The sequence below is a fragment of the Labeo rohita genome, chromosome 9 (assembly GCF_022985175.1).
Source record: "Labeo rohita strain BAU-BD-2019 chromosome 9, IGBB_LRoh.1.0, whole genome shotgun sequence".
Taxonomy (NCBI): Eukaryota; Metazoa; Chordata; class Actinopteri; order Cypriniformes; family Cyprinidae; genus Labeo; species Labeo rohita.
In genome coordinates, this window is record NC_066877.1 from 7,121,251 (window position 1) to 7,142,184 (window position 20,934).

Sequence of the window (20,934 nt, forward strand, 5' to 3'; positions counted from 1 at the left end):
AGTAACTTGTTAATTATCTATCTATCTGACAGACTACATTCAAACTTTAAAACTTCTAAATATAAATTTCAGACTGAAAACCATCCAAACTTAAAACTTTTTAAACTATTTAAACTTTTCAAACTTCTTAACTTTTCAAACTTTTCAAACTTTTTAAACTTTTCAAACTTTTTCAAACTTTCTGGTCCGGCTTTCTCAAGCCAACTTAAAGTTTGTCTTGACGAACTTTTTTATCTAGTTATAATTCTTCTTTTTCTGAGCCAAATTTCGGTATCTATCTCCTCCTAGAGCTTTCAAACTAGAACCACCAAACTCGGCCCAGACCTTCAGACTGTTTTGACTCGGTGTGCTATATCTTTTATAACTGATCTGGCTTACAGTTTTCGTAAACCAGACTATCAAAACCACCAAAAATCCCATAGACTTACATTGACGGAACGTTCAAATGAGCCAACACTCTTCAACACTTCCCAGAATCCCTTGAAGCTCAATCAAGCTTCCCTTCTATATACTATTTCTAAACAATTTAGACTTATTTAAGCTTCCACTCTAATATTTCTAATCTTTCTAGCTATCTAAATCATGTTAGCAACATGCTAGTGACTTACTAATCATGCTAACAACATGCTAGTAACATGCTAATCATGTTAGAAACATACTAGCAACATGCTAATCATGCTAACAACATGCTAGTAACTTGCTAACCATGTTAGAAACATGCTAACAACATGCTAGTAACATGCTAATCATGATAGAAAAATGCTAGCAACATGCTAGTAATAGGCTAATCATGCTAGAAACATGTTAAAAACAAGCTAGTAACATGTTAGCCATGTTAAAAACATGCTAATAACATGCCAATCATGCGTGAAACATGCTATCAACATGTTAATCAGGCTAGAAACATGCTAATAACTTGTTAATCATGCTAACAACATTCTAGTAACTTGTAAATTATAACAACATGCTAATCATGCTAACAACATTGTAATCAGCCTATAAAAATAAGCTAATCATTGTGAAACATGTTAACAGCATGTTAAATCATTTAAGCAATGTGTTAAATCATGCTAGTTGCTTCCATACTTTTGCAACTGCTTCAAACTTTCAGGCTAGGCTTTCTCAAGCTAACTTAAAGTTTGTTCTCAAACTTTACTCATCTAGTTATAAATGTAATTACAAAAATGAATTACAGATGTAATTGCATGCAGGTATTTTTTTAAATATAACTACAATATAAAAACAATAAGTGCACTGTATTAAATTATTAATTTAAATGTAAGTACATAGTAGTTAAGGCCACCTAATATAAAGTGGGTCGTGTTAAGCGGATGAATACTAGTTATGTATGCCTGGGCGAGCTTGAGTGAGATATAACAAGTATCCTGGCTCATAATGTGCACCCTGAACAGGAAATCCTTCTGTTGGATGTTCCTTATTTAACTATTGACTCAGTTCAGGCACATGTAGTTTGTATAGGCACGCCTCAACTGAATAAACCTACAGGTACTGTACATCCAGGTATACATAACTAGGCTAAGGCTTGCACGGTTCTCTCTTACCATCAGAGAGGATGCTGAGTAGCAAGTGGCTAGGGATGAGAGAAAAACATCAGGCAACCAGAAAATTACTTGTTTAATAATAACAACTAAATTAAATGATTGAGATGCACGTATAATAATAATAATAATAATAATATTAAATAAATAACACTTTTAAATACAGACAATTTAAGAATGTGTAGGAGAAAATTCTATTACCTTCTACAGTGAAGTATTTGATTTGGGATGCACCTATAGCAAAAAGCATAAAGCAAGACTATTTAATCCAGGGGTTTTTGGCCCTGCTCCTGGAGAGTTACCTGTCTTTAAAGTTTAGTTCTAATCCTGATCCACTGGGTTACCAAGACCTCTGAAATGGGTGCCAAATATTTGCTTTTGGGGCATTTCCAGGAACAGAGATGTAAGCCACTGATTTATAGCATCTACTATACCATCACAAATGGATGAAATTTGGTGTGTGTCCTCAGAATGCTGTTCATGTAAAATATGGACATTGTGCTCACAAGATACAGACCAAATTTCATAATCTTGTATTAGCTGTTGAAATGTGACTGGCTACTGTTGCCCATGTTTATTGTTTTGTCTGACTGATATTTAATGAGTATGTTAGTATTTCTACCAAAGAAAATGTATACAAATTTTTGCATGATCAAATGGTCGTGGACACATTAAATCTGTCTGGCCGCCACTCTCCATCTCTTTCATACGTACTTTCTTGTCTGTTTCTACTGTCCTAGAAAAAATAAAGAAAATAAAGAAAAAAAAAAAGTTTTTGTGTTGTGTGCAGAATTAAACCTAATTAGTGGCGGGGAATTTTCAAAATGTAAATGTACTTATATATATATATATATATATATATATATAATATATAAAATGCAACAGCTAAGGGTCTCTACAATTTTGGTTCCCAGTCAGTCGTACTCTACGACGTTACGTCATAACTGACTTATCTGGGGTCCTACTTGGGGGCTCAATCACCTCTGAGCTTAAGAAGAAAAAGTCAATGAACATTCACGAGTGGAATTTGCATGCCAAGCCACTCCCCCGTACATACGGGTGTATAAGATGGCGGCGTGCAGCCCATGGGCAATCCAGCCTCGACCGCCAGGCTGGAGGTTGGGTTCCCCGCTTTCCCTGGGTGTTCGCGGTCTGATGATTGGTTTCTGTCTGTGCCCTCCCTGGTGCCTTTCCTCCCGGAGGTTCATTAAGAGCTCAGCTACATGCTACATGGTTCTTCCCCCAGCACTTCCTTCGCGGGTGGGGGTGGCCTGGGAACATGCTGACGTCCTCCAGTGGAGTGTGTGATTGCGGTGCACTCATGCTCGCAAAACGCCACTACCTGGTGGGGCTGTCCGTGCTTCCCGCCTAAGCCTTTATGCGTTTGCCAGCCCTGGCTGTAAAGCGGGGTTCACAGCGCTGCAGGCCATGCCACCTCCACCCTGCATGCCATGGCCCTCTTGCATTATATCAGGCCGTGATTTTGATGGAGAAGGGCACCTGGACCTTCAACTAGCTTGACGACTGGAGTATGAATACCTTACTCGTGAGATCTTTTGGATAAATACAGGAACTTGGTGCCTTCGCACCTTAGCCATTGGGATTTTGGGTCAACTGGGAGAAAGGTGAGCTTTTTCTTTTCTCTGTATGGAGTTGAATCTGGTCGAGACATGCCAGCTAAAAGGGTCGGTGCTGAACTGCCTGATACTTTTCAGGCACAGGACAGCGGTCCCTCTAATCTTTTCAGAGGCTCCTAAGGCATATGGTGGCCGTAGCCATGGTTTGGCCTCTCGGCTGTTCCATATGAGGTCACTTCAGCACTGACGACACGACCGGATCCTGAGATGGGTATGGCACCATGGCACACTTCGGGTTGGTCCCCCCTTCTCAGTGTTGCCACCTTCTCAGCCACTTGTCAGACCCTGTGTTTTTCTTAGCGGCAGCTGAGCTCCTAGGCCAGGTGTCAAGGCACGAGGCAGTCATCTCGGAAGCCTCCGACACGAGCTGGGGTGCCGTTTACAACAGGCAGGCAGCCTCAGGCTCCTGGAAAGGACCCAGACTGCAGCGACATTAGTCGCTTCAAGTTGCTAGCAGTGCTTTAACCTCTGCCGGTTCCTACCAATGCTGCGGGACAAGTGCACACTAGTCCATAAGGACACCATAGCCACGGTAGGGTACACCTACCTAAGCACCTAAGCACTCTTCCCGAGAATGGTGACTCAAACCCTGGGTGTCCAGCTTGTCTGGAGTCAATTCGGCAAAGCTCAGGTAGACCTGTTTTGCTTCTCTGAGTCCTCCCACTGCCGGCTTCTTCCTGACCGAGGACTCGGCAGGCACGCGCTGGTGATCCTGCAAGCTTACGTGGACCGTACCCGGAACTTTGACGCTCCGAGCAGCTCTTGTTTGCTTTTGGCTCAGCAGATGGGGATTGCTGTCCCCAAGCAGAGGTTGGCCCATTGGGTGGTAGGTTCCTCACCTCGGCTACGAAGAGTTACTCCTCCTAGGTGTTGTGTACAGCGCCTCTCTAGCAGACATGTAAGAGCTGCGAGCCGTGTCCTCCTGTTTGTTGCAGGTAATTTCAGGTAATTTGCGGGAGGGTGGCTCGGTGTCGGCTTGCTGCACCATTCCTTACGGATCTGTGCACTTTCTCCCAGTTGTTCCCCTTAGTGAACTCTGGGTCCTCCATTGCCCCACAGTCCAGATTAGGGCGGAGTAGTCCGTGACTGTGCTCCAACGGGGGTCTCCTTCGCCCCCTGAAGGTTGTGACATATGTCCCAGGATTTTTCTCCACAGTTTATTCCACCGTGTTCCCCCCAGTATCTTATCAGACATTTTATTTTTATCTAGTTTCACATGTCTTTAAAAATTCGTCATTGTGTTCCGCCCCCCAACAGTTGCTTCAGATACCTGGCACCCCTGGTGGGCTCGTTATCTGGCTTACAGGGTGTTGTAAAGGTTACGTTTTTGTCCTGACACACTTGCCTGTCAGCATCTGTTCCTCAACTACATAACGCGGTTGAGGATTGTGGCATTTTCCAGAGGAGACCCCAAATATGTCAGTTATGGCGTAACATCATAGAGTACGACTGAAGGGGAACGTCTCGGTTATATCTGTAACCCTCGTTCCCTGGAGGAAGGAACAGAGACATTATGTCCTCCTGCCACAATCCTGAACTGCGCTGAATGGTGGGATGCGTCTCAGCTCCTCAGCATTAACCTGAATGAGTGGATGCATGCCGCCATCTTATATACCCGTATGTACAGGGGAGTGGCTTGGCATGCAAATTCCACTCACCATTGTTCATTGGCCTTTTCTTCTTAAGCTCAGAGGTGATTGGGCCCCCAAGTAGTACCCCAAATACCTTCAGTTATGACGTAATGTCTCCGTTTCCTCCTTCAGGGAACGAGAGTTACAGATGTAACCGAGACGTTTCTGAGGCCCAGATACTGTTAAAAAACAGAAGGGGGGGTTGGTTGTGGTATGGCAAGTGAAAGAGAAAAAAAGGAAAGCAAACTGAAATAAGATAACTAAAAGGGAAGGAAAAAGAAATACAGTTACCCCACATCTGCTTCTGTTAACTGCTCACACAGCCCTAACAGCCCTAAACCACAGCCCATACTGCCCTGCCACTGTTTAACATTTAACTGATTGTTGTTATGGGATATCTTGCTCTGCTTCTTGTGTCTATGATGTTTGACAGCTCTCTTTCACAACTCAATAAATAACAGGACATATATCCAGACACAGTGTGTAATTTAGCACATTTTAAACAAGTTAAAGAGCTGATTCAGGTGCATCACAAAGAGTGATGTGGTTTCTGCCTAATCTCCCTAATCTGCTGAATGAGTTTTCTCAAAATTCCCAATTAGTCAGATGGCAACAATGCAGACACAGACAACCATGCAATATTAGACAATGCTATTCATTCTTGGGGTTTTCCCCAAGAGTCAAGTTTTGGAGACGCCAGGAGAACATGATGATTATGATGAAAAAAAAAAAAAAAAAATTTTTTTGGAAGGGACTTTTGCTGGCTTGAAATACAATATCCCTCCCCTCATATTAAAAAAGGTACTTTCCAGCGTATTAAATCTACTTGCAGTTTAATCGAATACCGAACGTAGGGGAGCTTCTTTGGTCAAGGTCTTTTGTATGATCTTGCATTTTATCTGCCTTCATGTTAACAGGAGATTACCTGCCCCTTCCCCCCTCCCCCTCCCCCTCCCCCTCCCCCCTCCCTTAAAAAAATATGTCAGATGAGTAAGATTTGAAATTATGGCCTATGGCACTTCATGTTCTCATCAATTCATGTTCAGAGTATGTGCCTTGTTAATATTTAACTCATTCTGATTTGCATCTACAACAACCAAAATGGGTTGTACAGGTTTATAACTGCACAGGAGAGACTGGATTACCATTTCGTCTTGATCATCACAGCTATCATATGTCCTGTTCAGAGTTCTTCAGTGGCCTGTGGGGAAAAATGTAATTAAATGTAGCCCACATAATCATGAATAAGATCTAAACTATTTACACTACATTTTAAAAGTTAGGGGACAATGACATTGTGTGTGTGTGTGTGTGTGTGTGTGTTTTGTTTTCCCCCAGCCATGATACAGTAAATTAAAAGTGACAGTAAAGATACTGGTGATTTGATTGGAATTTCATAAAAATATTACATGTTACTTTAAATAAAAAATATATACATAAATAAAATTAAATAAATAAATAACACTGTACTTTGTTATATTACCTTGCCATTAAATTACCAAAAAAAAAAAAAACTAATTAATATTGCACTGTACTGATGTCCAATCTCAGTGGTTTAAAATCCCACTTTTCATTATTGCACATTAAAAAAAAATAAATAAATAAAATCAAATAAAAACAAATGCCAACAAACGGAGGAAAAAAAATCTAAATATAAGAAAAAGTACAAGAAACATGGAATGGTTAAAAATGTAAATAAATAAAAATACACACATACTTGTGGTTCTTCATTATCGGAACGTGATACTCGAATCCATGTCCTAAAAGTAAGATAAGTTTAATGTAGTTTTTATAATCTAGTTCAGTGGCTCTCAACTCTCTCAATCCTACAGCCTGCCAACACTGCACATTTTGAATGCCACATTTTGTCTGACACAAATGGTCTCCACAAACCGGCTAATGACCTAAACTAGGCACATTAAGGAGAAGACATACAAAATGTGCATGTTAGGCAATGCAGAGTATAGCTCCAACCCTGGTTAAAAAAAAAAAAAAAAAAAACTTAAGCAAGTTTATCAAGGGGTTCTTCTCAAATGAAAGGACACTTCTTGTAAGGTTAAAGGATTCATCACGTGTATCCTTCTCATTCTACAATCACCCGCAATCTTTTGCACACATTCCAATTCACAATAAAAATATTACCTGAACATGAATAGACACTATAAAAGGATTTGAGGTGAAGGCTTTATGCTTTCTTTTGTTTAGTTTTAAATGAATCACATAATGCAAAATGTGTATGATAAACCACTGGGAGACCACAGACGGCTGTCATTACTTATTACTGCATTCATAGAAAGTCAATTAAAATATAAAAATATTCTTAAAATTCTAAAAACTATTGTTCAAATTATAATTTTAAAAGTATTTTCATGCCATGACTGCATAGGAGAAAACCATGTGCACTAGAGTGTATTATTCCAGCATTTAATTCTGAATAGGAAAGATGCAACCTCACTAGGACAAGTCTTGCCCTGTCAGAAGGTCTTCACTGTTGCTAGAAAATTACAGATTGGTATATTTGAGCAAATTTTAAGCTACATTTTGCAAGGTACAGATTTAAGGAACCTTGCAATAAAGGCTTCATAAATTCTGTACTCTTTTTACAGACTGAGGATTACATGTTTCAGCAAATCTAAAGTTGTGAATTTAACATATATAATTTGTGTTATATTGCCTTGGCATTAAATTACAAAAATACTGCACTGCCCAGACCTGACCAATCTGAATGATTTAAAATCCAACTCCCAACTTGTATCTGCACACTAAACATCAAATGTATTATGACTGTGTCAACATCTTATCATTGGAAAATGCGTCACTTTGTGCTAAGTTTAAACTAACACCCAGAACACACTAAAACATAATATACCAAAGGTCTAACTCTCACGTCACATTGAGATAAATAGTGTTCAAACTCACAGTCTGAATTTGAATATCACACCAACAACACCAGCAAGAACAACAGTGCAGATGAGTAAACCAAGCAGAACTGAACAGACGGCGCTGGATTCTGGAAAGGAGGGTGGAGAGAAGTAAAAACATTGTCAATTTAACACTTCTACAATGTTACTGTTTTTCTGAAAAGGCTGACAAAGGATATATCTGTATAACAATAATAATTTATACAGCGCCTTTCAAGACCTCAAGTCACTTTACAAGAATAGAAAGAGATAATAACAATTACTACAGAACAGCAATACATCAAAAATCAGAATTAATGAAAGTAGTAAAAGGTCAGAACAAAGGGAAGCAAGAATGCATATATATTAAACAAACAGCATTACAGAGTTAAAGATGAGAAACATTAGAATGCAAAAATTGTTTTCAGATTTTCAGAACGTATGAAAGTCTGAGAGGTCAAGAAGAGATTGTAGAAGATTGTTCCAAAGCTTAGAGGCAGAGATACTAAAAACTTAGTGGTCAGACATGGTCAGACAGGCAGGGTCAAAACAACAGCAAACAGGTATAACGGAGGGAGGCACAAGAGAAGGCTGTGAGGCTGGCGTGGGTCGATCAACGGCGAACATAATCCATAACGTGCGACAGAAGAATAATCCTTTAACGATCAAGAGTCCAGAAAGGCAGGCAGCGAGACAGACGAAACGAAATAGCCAGGCGAGAATACTAAACACAGGAAACTAGGAACTCAGGAACACGGGAACTAGGAAACTAGGAACTCAGGAAACAAAGGAAACACAGAAAACTAGGAACTAGGAAACAGTGCTAGCACAAGGAGAGCGCTAAACGCGACTGATAATCTCCACAATTACACTCCACAATGCTCGGTACTTGCCGAGTGAAAGTCCGGGGCTTTTATAGGGTTGCTGATTGGCCACAGGTGCATGGCGCAATCAGCGTGGTGGATAGTGGGAGATGCAGTCCGGGGTGTAGTGCAACAGTCTGTGTGTAATAATGGAACGAGAGCGACATCTGGTGGTGAGCGGTCCGCAGAACACCGACCAGATTCGTGACACCATGCAAGTGAAATGGGCAGACTTGGTGCCGTAAAGTGGGTGAACAAGGTGTAGTCTGTAGTTGGGAAGCAACCACCTTTTCCATTATTTTTGGACGTTTGAATTTGAATGGTGAATCACCATGAGCAGCACACACATTTTTTATAGCATGAGTTTCAAAAATATCAAACAACATGTATCAAACTATAAAAACAAAAATACTTACCAGTATTAACATTCACATACAGAGAACCTGATGAACTTCCATATTTATTTTTAGCATAACAGATGTACAAGCCATTAAACTCAGGGGACAGGTTTGGGACAGGAAGCCTGTTGCCTTCATAATAGGGAGTACTTTTATTCACTCTGTTGAAACAGTGAGATATGAATGATCAATGAACATGTTTTGGTAGTAAAATACATACAACCAACTTCCCAGCAACCATTCAGAACACCATTCAGTCTTTCTCTCTGAAACATACAAAACCTTCATGCATCGAAGTCTATAACTTTTGGACTTGTCAGATACGTTTAACAAGAGCAAAGTAAGCCGGAATGAAATCAAAACTTTCTTAATGTATGTACTGACACCAAATTATGTCCCAAAATGGTAGTAAAGTCCTAGAACCTCACAGTTTAGCCACAATATCTAAAAGTAATTTGTTCAGTATTTGCATCAGACTGATGTTGTCATACATATTCTATGACATGTCATAAAAACACTGAAAAAATACAGAAATTCATAAAACTGTCAGGCATTCACCACAGCCACCTCCATCTGCCACACCTCCGGTAGCACCGCCCACTATTTCATCATCACCCAAGTTCTAATCCGCTGCACCTGGACCTCATTGAGCCACGCCCTATTTAAGAGACACTTGCGCATTCACTCATTGTCTGGTCTACCGTTCACATGCTAACTTCCTTGATCTCTATGCTGTTTCCACGTGGACTGCTACATTGTGCTCTGGGGATTGGCATGGCTCAATACCTGGATTCTGTGTCATCTCAACACTACAACACCATTCAGTTAAGAACTCTTTATTCTGCTTTTCACCATTTTGTTCACCAAACAAGCTTGTCAATAAAACATTGGATTGGATTGCCATTCACTTCTCATCTCAGTGTGTGTGTCTTCGTGACAGAAGACCAGACCGCTAAAACGACGAAAGATGAGCACCGAAACACCCGCTGCATCGAACCCTCTCACCGAGTTGGTAAATGCCTTGAAAGCGGCATTTCAACCCACACCTTTTGCCCTACAATGGGCAAAAGCTATTTGGAACTCCTATCATTCATTCCTATGAATAATTCACGAACCATTTTTCCAAGGTTTTCAGTTTTCCGACCAGCTCTTCCGTCTTCAGCACGGCACTACTTAAGTGAATGAATACACTCTCCACTTCCGTACACTGGCGACAGCTAGCGGCTGGAACGAGACAGCACTGTTGGGAGCCTACAGACAGGGACTCAACCCGGACATTCGCGCCGTGATGGCTTTGTACGACGACAGTATTGGACTGAAGTCCTTTCTGCAGAGAACCACTCAAGTTTCCCAGCGTCTAGCCGCCTGCCAGTCCCCAGTAACCGCTCCTCAGCTCACTTCAGTGGCTGCTAGCTCCCCAGTACCAGAACCCATGCAAATCGACTCAACTCGCCTTTCTCGCACCGAACGAAATCGCCGCATCACAAATGGGTTATGTATTTACTGTGGACGACCTGGTCATCTTCTCCGTACCTGTCCCATCAGACTCCCACGCCCCGTGTTGAGTACCCTTTCCACAGAGGTTGAAACCACCTCTCTTACTCTATTACCTGTGACATTGCATACTTCTAATGTGTCTATATGTGTTTCCGCTCTGGTAGACTCTGGATCCTCTGGCAACTTTATCTCCTAGGACTGTTTAAATCAGCTTCAACTCTCCCGTTGTCGACATTCACAAGTACTGGCAGTAAAAACTATTCAGGGAAAACCACTAGGGCATGGGAGGATACGTCATTCTTCACCTTTCATCACACTACAAGTGGGACTGTTTCACTCGGAGGAAATAAGGTTTCTGGTACTGGAGGATTCCACCATCAGTGTTACCTGGGACACCCATGGCTACAGCAACATCGTCCTGAACTCAGCTGAGGTCCGTGTGACATCATCCGCTGGTGTGAACATTGTCTAACCAAGTGCCTTGTCAACATACCTTATTCACCTCCCGTTCCAGTCTACCTTTCATCTACATGAGTGGAAAGTCCTGAACCATCCTTCACCCCGGAGATCCCATGAGTACATGGTGTTCCAGGATGTATTCAGCAAGCAAGCAGCCACCCACCTACCACCGCATCGGCCATGGGATTGTGCCATCAAGTTTCTACCTGGGGCCCAGGCCCCCAAGGGGCGAGTATAACCTCTGTCCATCCCGGAGCACCAGGCGATGGAGGAGTATATTGCGGAGGCTCTGAGTCAAGGATTCATCCAACCATCCATCTCGCCGGCCACTTCCAGCTTCTTCTTCGTGGGCAAAAAGGATGGAGGTTACATCCCTGCATCGATTACCGTCAACTCAACTCTCAGATCAAACAACAACCATACCCGCTCCCTCTGGTCCCAGCCGCCCTCAAAGAGCTTCGTGGAGATCAAGTCTTCACAAAACTGGAGTGCTTACAATCTTGTTCGTATTCATGTGGGAGACAAATGGAAGACGGCATTTGTGACACCTACTGGCCACTATGAGTACCGGGTCATGCCGTACGGCTTATCCATCAGCCCATCTGTCTTCCAACCGTTTATGAACGAGGTTCCTCCATCAGTTCGTGGTTGTCTATATTGACGATATTCTGATCTACACCCGGAACTTGGCCGAACATCGCCAGCACGTCCAGCAGGTCCTCCACAAACCACGTGATCACAGCCTCTATCTCAAACTCTATCTCAAAAATGTGAATTCCATCGTCCATCCATACAGTTCCTGGGGTACATCATCACTGCTGAAGGCGTGCAGATGGATCAGGGGAAGGTTTCCACTATTCAAGAATGGCCACAACCCCTCACTGTTAAAGAACTTCAACATTTCCTAGGATTTTCCAATTTCTACAGACGCTTCATCAAGGACTACAGTTCCATCACGGCTCCGTTAACCTCCCTCCTGAGGGGTAAACCGAAAGCTCTCATCTGGAACCCCTCTGCTCACGAAGCATTCCAACAGCTTAAGGAGATTTTCAGCACCGCACCCTTACTACGTCACCCAGCTCCTGAACTTCCCGACGCATCCACCACTGGAGTGGGTGCGGTGCTGTCCCAAGCGGTCGGCGAGCCTCCTCTCCTCTATCCCTGTGCTTTCTATTCTTGAAAGCTGTCTCTGGCGGAGCAGAATTATGATGTCGGCAACAGAGAAGTACTGGCCATCAAAGTAGCCCTGGAGGAGTGGCGCCACTGGTTGGAGGAATCAACTCACCCATTTACCATTATCATGGATCACAAAAATCTCCAATAACTTCGAGAGGCAAGACGGCTCAACCCCAGACAGGCACGATGGGCATTATTCTTCACACGTTTCAACTATAAAATCACCTACCGACCCGGTTCCAAGAACATATCTGCTGACGCTCTATCATGACAGTTCTCCTCTGTCCACCCTGTTGAACCGGAACCCATCATACCCTCCAACCTAATCATCAGCCCCATCCTCTGGGAGCAGGACAACAACATCAGGCACACCACCCTCCAGGACCCCGCTCCGCCAGAATACCCAGAAGGTAAGATCTTTGTTCCTCGTTCTCAACGACTAACCCTTCTGGGCACAGCTCATCAGTCTCCGGGCTCTGGACACCCATGTAACCAACGGACCCTCTCGCTCCTTCAAACCCGATACTGGTGGCCCAGTATGCGCCGTGATACCATCAGGTACGTCCAGAGCTGCTCTGTCTGTGCTATGTCTACCTCTCCCTGTCAACTTCCTACAGGAAAACTGGTACCACTACCCATTCCACAGAGGCCCTGGTCCCATATAGGAGTGGACTTCGTGACCAATCTCCCGGTCTAAAGGTAACACCTGTATCCTAGTTATGGTGGATCGTTTCTCTAAGATGTGCAAGTTTTTCCCTCTAAGGGGGTTTCCCACGGCATTGGAGACTGCTGAACATCTGTTCCAACAGCTGTTTCGTCACTTTGGCTTGCTGGGACGTTACCTCTGGGCATACTGTCACGAGGACCAGCAGTCCTCCTGTGGGCCGAGTACGAGTACTCTCTCAGCCAAGATACCACCATTACACCATTGGTACACCATTAGATCCCACCTTACTTCTGGACTTCCATAGGAGTCACCCGGATCATCCTGCCCCTCGCGGTCGTGGTTGCCCTTGGCGTCGTGTAAGGACGTCGGGAGCTGCCCCTGGAGGAGGGGGTAGTGTCAGGCATTCACCACAGCCACCTCCATCTGCCACACCTCCGGTAGCACCGCCCACTCGTTCATCATCACCCGAGTTCTAATATGTTGCACCTGGACCTCATTGAGCCACGCCCTATTTAAGAGACACTCGCGCATTCACTCATTGTCTTGTATACCGTTCACATGCTAACTTCCTTGATGTCTATGCAGTTTCCACGTGGACTGCAACATTGTGCTCTGGAGATTGGCGTGGCTCAATACCTGGACTCTATGTCATCTCAACGCTACAACACCATTCAGTTAAGAACTCTTTGTTCTGCTTTTCACCATGTTGTTCACCAAACAAGCTTGTCAATAAAACATTGGATTGGATTGCCACTCACCTCTTGTCTCCTCCATCTCAGTGTGTGTGTGTTTGTGACAATTGTGTGCTGATATTATTTGCAATTAGGTAACAGAATTGTCAGGGGTAACACTCAGTAACTCTTCATTAGGCACAATCAATTATACAGATCCCTCCCCAAAAACTGTGAATTATTTGCAAAACATGGTTTATTACCTAGTCCAAGTGTAGTTGGTTGGTTCTGGGTTACTATCCACTACACATGTGAATCCTTTAGGATTTGCTTGACTGTCAGGAATTATCAACGTTGATTCTGGAGGATCTAAGAAAAGAAATTAACCAGTGAAAAATAACTGTATTGTCATGCACAGTTGCAGGAATACATGAAAATAAAGATCAGGTTCAAAGGATTTAATAATCTACACTTGAAATCTCAAATAACAGCAGGTAGACAAACACAAACATAAGCATTACAAGACTAATCAACTGAGGAGTGAACACACACCAACTCAAGTACAAGACAAATGAATGAAATGATAAACACCTGTGTGGAGCAAATTAATCACTATGACAACTGATAAGAGTGGCAGAAAACTGAACACGTGTCCATTATAATTAAACTAAGATGAAAATAGTTGAAACTTGATGAAAATAGTTGAAACTTGAAACTTGAAACTTAGATGAAACTTGTTTTTACATAATGCCCCCTCCCAGATGAACAAACAGATGAGGTAGGGAGTGAGGAGGTGGGCTTTGGCGGAGATCTAGGGGATGAGGCAAAGGGCTGGCTACAGGAAGAGAACCCAATAAGGAGTGGAAGGTGGTAGCATCCATGGTAGCGATAACGGGAGGAGTGTTCTGATGTTGCAGACCCAAAGCACAGCATGGATGACAGCTTAAGGCAGAGTTGATGGAGGGGGGAGCCACAATGTAAAAGTAGCCAACAACATCTGTGGGACGAATGATGGAAATTTGATGGGGATTTGATGGGGATTCCAGGGTGCAGACAGAGAATTGACGGCACTGAGCAACAATGGTGGTACAGGAGACCTATAGACGGAGCTGCGGTGATGAGTGTCTGAGGTGGAACTAGAACATCTGAGTACTGAGGCAGAGCCAGTATGACCAAGGACCAAGGCAGACCCAGGGGGAAAGAGGAACCCGCTAAAGCCACCACTGTGGAAAGATGGAGTGCAGCAGAAGGCTTGCAAGGCTCTGGCGCAGACAAGGTGACAAATGACCAAGGTGGAGCTGGAGAGACAAGGGAACCCAGTAGACCAGTAAGGCCAAGGGTCTGGTGGAGCTGAGAGTGGGAGGAGCTAAGGAAGAACTGTCAGGTCAAAGCACCAAGATGGAGCAAGGGGTTTAGAGGTCAGAGGCAGAGCCGAAGGAATTCTCTCATCCAGGAAAGGAGATGATGTAGGGCTGCAGGACTGAAGAATTAGACAGCCTTTTTCCACTCAGCTTCTGGTCGATGTCCTTTGTTCCCAGGTGTTAACCTCGCCACCCGAGTTGGACAGAGCTCATTGTAGCCTCGCACCTAAATCCATGGCAGTGTAGAGACCGTGACCCGTCATTCTGTGATTTCAGTGCTTTCAAGTGAAACACTTGGTCATCCGTGAATCTCACAAAAAGGGTGAACTGCAATATGAAGGAACACAAGATTTGTATCTTTGAGGATTACTGCCCTGAGGTTTAAAAACTTCGTGCCGAGCATAAAAATGTGATTTTGTCACTCTACATATGCAAACTCAAGCCTGCGCATCTCTACCCTGCTAGACTTCGAATCACACTTCCAAACGGTGAGAAATAATGGCTGGCTTTTTTTTTTTTTTTTTTTTCGGGAAACTAACAACTTTCTAAATTATGCATACTTGGATTTTGGCTTAGATTTACAATAAGCTCAGTCAGGCTTTATTAAACTGTGAGCAGACTTATTTATTTTTGGCCTTCTATTATTTTAGGAGCAACCTGGGTGGTTGGCCCAGTGTATTTTACATTGGACTGAGTTGAGTTGTTGAAATTGCTTTGTTTACTTCGGTTTTATTGATAAAACTCAATTTATTTATATTTTTGGATCCGGAGGGCCCAGGCGGAGCCCACGGCTCTGGCGACCAAGGCGGAGACGGAGATCCGGAGGTCGGCGGCGGAGCCGGAGCGACAGAGGACCGAGGCTGTGCCCGCGGGAGGGAGGAGGTCCACAGAGCCGGTGGGACGGAGCGACGAGGCGCAGCCGGAGGAGTATAGTCCCGAGGCGAAGGTGGGGCGACGACTGACCAGGGCGGAGCCGGAGGGACGATGGGGCCCGGTGGAGCTGGTGGACTGACGGGCGACGGTGGAGACGAGGGAGCTGAGAGCCGGGGTGGAGCCATACTCGGAATTTGTGCTCTGCATTTAACCCATCCTGAGTAAGATATTTTACATAAAAGATGTTTACATATAGTCCACAAAAAAAAAAAAAATAAAAGCTGAAATTATTAAAATAACCCCCTTCAAAAGTTTGGGAACTCTTGGTTCTTAATACTGTGTGGTTACCTGGATGATCTACGACTTTTTTGTTTTGTGATAGTTGTTCATGAGTCCCTTGTTTGTTCTGAACAGTTAAATTACCCACTGTTCTTCATAAAAAATTTTCCATGTCCTGCAGATTCTTTAATTTTCCACCATCTTTTGCATATTTAAACCCTTTCCAGCAGTGACTATATGATTTTGAGATCCATCTTTTCACACTGAGGACAACTGAGGGACTCAAACACAACTATTAAAAAAGGTTCAGACATTCACTGATGCTAAAGAAGAAAAAAAACATGATGCATTAAGAGCCGGGGAGTGAAAACTTTTTGAATTTGAAGGTCAAGGTAAATTGTACTTAATTTGTCTTCCAGGAAACAAGCAAGTATCTTCTGTTTCTTCCAAAGGGCAGTGGAAAAAAATAATATTTCAACAAAATAAGAAAAATTTGGACATCTTCATCCTGTTCAAAAGTTTTCATCTCTTTTGTCTTGTGGACTATAGGTAAACATTTTTTACGTAAGTATCTTACTCAGGACAGTACTAAATGAAAAATAACATGCATTTTGTTTGATCTCTCTTATTTTGTTAAAATTACTCACATTTTCACAGATTCTGCAAGGGGTTCCCAAACTTTTGCATGGCACTGTACATATGTGAAAATTGTATATTGCCTATATTATATAAGTCCAATTTGCAAGTTAACAAGATCGGCTGTGATCGTGAGCAAATCAGTGGGTGATCAGTGCTCGAAAAACTACTCAATCAGCTGACTTGACATTATGTGGTGTCAGGTCTTGCGATGAGCTACAGCCAATGAAAGAACAAGGCATGGGTTGAGGTCACAGAAAGAGGAAAGGCAGCATAAAGTGTGGGACAACAAGAAATGGAGTAGACGTTTTCAAAAAGAATCATCACTCACTCCCGTTCCATTTCTTGTTGTCAGCTCATGTAGTGTGTGACCCCCTGCTGCAGATCATTTGCATAGTGTCACGTAATGAGAACACCACAGTGACTTCAAGAAAGACAGCAAGCCATGTAGTCTGAACAGCACATCAATGTGCCAACGTTTAAAGTCGTGTAGTCTGAACTAGGCTTCACATATATGCTACTCTTCATATATGGCAATATATGTCATACATTCCATTTCCATAAGGGTGGTTATCCTTATGTCCTAAGGGATAGGTCACCCAAAAATGAAAACCATTTACTCAAGGTTCCAAACCTGTTAGAATTTCTTTCTTTAGAAGATATTTTGAATTGATATTTTAAATAATACGAGTACAAACCAAACAGTTTCTGGTCCTCACTGACTTCCAAACTCCAAAGGTCATTGGGGACCAACAACTGTTTGGTTACCCACATTATCCAAGATAATTTCTTTTGTGTTCAGCAGAAAAAAAACAAAAAACAAAAACGTACATGTTTGGAACATCTTGAGGGTGAGTGAATGATTTTCATTTGATTTTCATTTCATCATTCATTTGTCATTTGTACACAAGTTTTTGGTTGACAGACATAAGTATAAAGACACATAAAGTATGACCACATGTTTACTTACAGTGGATGTTTATTGTGTAGTCCAGCACAAGTTCCTCTGGCAGGGTGCTGTGTTTCACCACACAGTGGACCTTCTTCTTGTTTAAAACTTTGAGTGGGACACCAAGTAGGTAGGACACCACAGTAACAGTCCTATTGGGGTTTACTGTATGATTTGTTTCAGTCCTCAGATATTTTTCAAGCTCTCCTAATCTCCACATCACTTCTGCTGCAGGCCGTGCATTAGAGGCAAAGCATGAAGCCAACGTCACTTCGAAATATCCAGCAACAGGTGCCTCCCCTTTCATGTCACCAACAGGATGAGCTACATTTAAAAAAAATTTAAAAAAAGAAAAAAGAATTTAATGCATCATTCAGTGTAAACTGTGCCAAAATAGCCCAGTCTACTCTTGGTAATAAAGCAACTAAACAGATCTGTCATTTTACTTTTACAAATGACACATTAGTTAGCATAAACCATTTCTGTAGGAGGAAAATGTTTTAAGTCTGGTAGTATGCATGAAATATTCTAAATAACTAAGTCCTATCATTGGTTGGGAATCAAAACAGAGATTTAGGCATTATGTAACAGAATTACATGAACAAGCCATCATACCAAATACTGTGGCATTGATGTTAGTCTCAAATGGCCCAGTAGAAATTAAGTTGAAGATGCATGTGTAGATCCCTTCATCCAGAAGACTCATTCTGAGCAACTGAATTGATCCATTTTTCTCTGCAAAGTTCCCAATGAATTGTACTCTGTCCCCCAATCCATTTTTGACTTCAGCTGTGCCATCTGGGAGAATGGAAAAGAAAAACTTTTCCTCAGGGTTGCCTCGTGTCTTCTTCTTCCATATAATACGAGTTAGCTGATCTTCAGTGTCAGTCAGCTGACAAAACAAAGTGGCCTTTTCTCCATGTATGACTGTAGTATCATTAGAAATAACCTTTACACCTGTAAAATACAATGCATTAATTAATATTTTCCATGTAGATATTTTCTCTTGACAGTCTTTAAAATGGGTTCCCCCTCAGTCGTACACTACGACGTTACGTCAATACTGACGTATTTGGGGTCTCACTTGGGAGCCCAATCACCTCTGAGCTTAAGAAAACAGGCCAATGAACATTGGCGAGTGGAATTTGCATGCCAAGCCACTCCCCCGTACACACGGGTATATAAGATGGCGGCGTGCATCCACTCATTCAGATTTTTGCTTCGGAACCGTTCGCTTTGTGAGCTGCTTCTACAAAGAAGAAAGAAAACTTTTCATCGCTGCAGGAGTTTCTCGGCTGTGTGGAACATCCCTTCTTTGCATTTCAGCGGAGAGATCACCCTGCTGCGCTAACAATGCTAAAAGTGTTGCGGTCCTCCCCTGGGCAATCCAGCCTAAAAGAGCAATTTTCCTACAGCATACATGATTGTTGAGAGTGTCTTTTTCAAGACCCATTCCGATCGTGTGCTTTTAGGGAGCGATAGTTTCCTTATTTCCTCATGACGGTCACAATCGCTGTATCACAGGTCTGGGATATAAACAAATGTATGTTGAGATGGCGTTTGTGGATGGGTTATGCCCGCACTGCGTGGGTATACCCATTATTACGCTCGGTCACAGCTTACATTTAATATGTAAGCCACCTTTGTGTTCTACCCTTTCCAGTTTCGTGGGTCACTAGACTCCCGACGCTGCATTGGTTGGAAGCACTGGAGACCTGAGGATTATAGTCTGGATTTCTCCGCCGGGTCAGTCCCCACGGAGGTCCAGCTCCTCTTAGTGTACTACCGTCGAGTTTCTGAATGCTGATGTATGGTTCGTCCTAGCACGAGCCTTTTCGTCCTGTTTAGCGCTCATGAGGAAGTGAAGATGTCTATCGCCGCATCAATGGAGGGGCTATCGTCTTCTGACGCCGAAGATTCTGCTGAGCAGCTCCCCGTTGTGGAGTTGACGGCCATGTTTCTGGAGGTTGGGTTCCCCGGGTTCCCCGCCTTCCCCTGGCCGTTCGCGGTCTGACGATTAGTTTCCGGCGTTGAACGCGGCCTTGCTGTGCCCCTCACTGGTGCCTTTGCTCCCAGAGGTTCATGAAGAGCTCAGCTACGTGCTCATCTCTTCCCCCGCACTTCCCTCGCGGGTGGAGGTGGCCTGGGAACACGTTGACGTCCTCCGGTGGAGTGTGCGATTGCGGTGCATTCGTGCTCGCGAAACGCCGCCACCTGGTGGGGCTGTCCGTGCTTCCCGCCTTAGCCTGTAAGTGTCTGCCAGCTCTGGCTGTAAAGCGGGGCTCACAGCACTGCAGGCCATGCCGCCTCCGCCCTGCACTGCTGGTTGATTTGGTCGGTCCATACAACCTGAAAAGAGTGGTGGGTTTCGCCCTATCCTGGTTCTTGTGTTCTGATTCGGTCCCCTCTTTGGGCTACCGTTTGGTGGCTGAAAACAAAGACACATGTTTTTAGTTTTCAGCACCAGGGTTGGGCTACAGCTTTCGACCTGAAGGACATGTGCTGTTATGTCGATTACCTGACGCAGTTTTTGGTCTGCCTCAGGGGTCAGACGTATCGCTACACGTCTCCCCTCGGCTCCCTGCTTCTCAAAGTGATCCATTCCCCTGCACTTTACCAACTTGCGGGGCGTGCCCTGGCCCCACTAGGGAGATGGGCACCTGGATCCTCAACTATCTCGACGACTGGAGTAGAAATACCTCACTCGTGAGATTTGTTGGAGGCGAATACAGGGACTTGGTGCCTTCGCACCTCAGCCACTGGGACTTCGGGTCAACTGAGAGAAGAGTGAGCGCTAAAGAACAAAAATAAGCTCTCTCTCTTTTCCTAGTACGGAGTTGGATCCGGTCGAAACGTGTCAGCAAAAAAAAAAAAAAAAGGTCGGTGCTGAACTCCCTGATTTCTTCAGGCACATGACAGCGGTCCATTTAAACTTTCTGAGGCTCCTGGGGCATATGGCAGCTGTAGCTGCGGTTTGGCCGCTCGGCTGCTCCATATGAGATCGCTTCAGCACTGGCCACACATCCGGATCCTGAGATGGGCATGGCACTGTGGCACACTTCGGGTTGGCGTCCCCCTCAGTGTTGCCACCTTCTCAGCTCTGCTTACACCCTGCGTTCCTATGGGCAGCAGTGCTCTTAGACCAGGTGTCGAGGCATAAGGCAGTCAACTCAGATGCCTCCAACATGGGCTGGGGTGCCATTTACAACGGGCAAGCAGCCTCGGGCTCCTGAACAGGACCTCGACTGCAGCGACAATAATTGCCTAGAGTTGCTAGCAGTGCTTTGTCCTCCGCTGGTTCCTACCGATGCTGCGGGACAAGCGCACGCTAGTCCATAAGGACACCATAGCCATGGTATTGTACACCAAGGTGGTCTA

General features: G+C 43.8%; 1 protein-coding gene across 4 annotated transcripts in view; it reads right to left on the bottom strand.

The window, feature by feature from the left end:
• The window catches only part of si:ch211-141e20.2 (nectin-2), an 81,129-nt gene that overhangs the window by 32,515 nt on the left and 27,680 nt on the right, over positions 1-20,934 (bottom strand). For 2 of the 4 annotated variants that reach the window (XM_051119757.1, XM_051119756.1), the window contains exons 2-8: positions 18,172-18,513; positions 17,578-17,880; positions 13,722-13,827; positions 9,007-9,149; positions 7,747-7,837; positions 6,545-6,587; positions 5,973-6,028 (exon numbers count right to left, since the gene is read on the bottom strand). In XM_051119757.1, coding sequence (XP_050975714.1) covers positions 6,011-6,028; positions 6,545-6,587; positions 7,747-7,837; positions 9,007-9,149; positions 13,722-13,827; positions 17,578-17,880; positions 18,172-18,513 — 1,046 coding nt within the window. In that variant the 3' untranslated portion in view covers positions 5,973-6,010. Of the gene's footprint in view, positions 1-5,802; positions 6,029-6,544; positions 6,588-7,746; positions 7,838-9,006; positions 9,150-13,721; positions 13,828-17,577; positions 17,881-18,171; positions 18,514-20,934 lie in introns of those variants that run through there. The other 2 variants (XM_051119755.1, XM_051119758.1) reach the window with 2 other exon arrangements.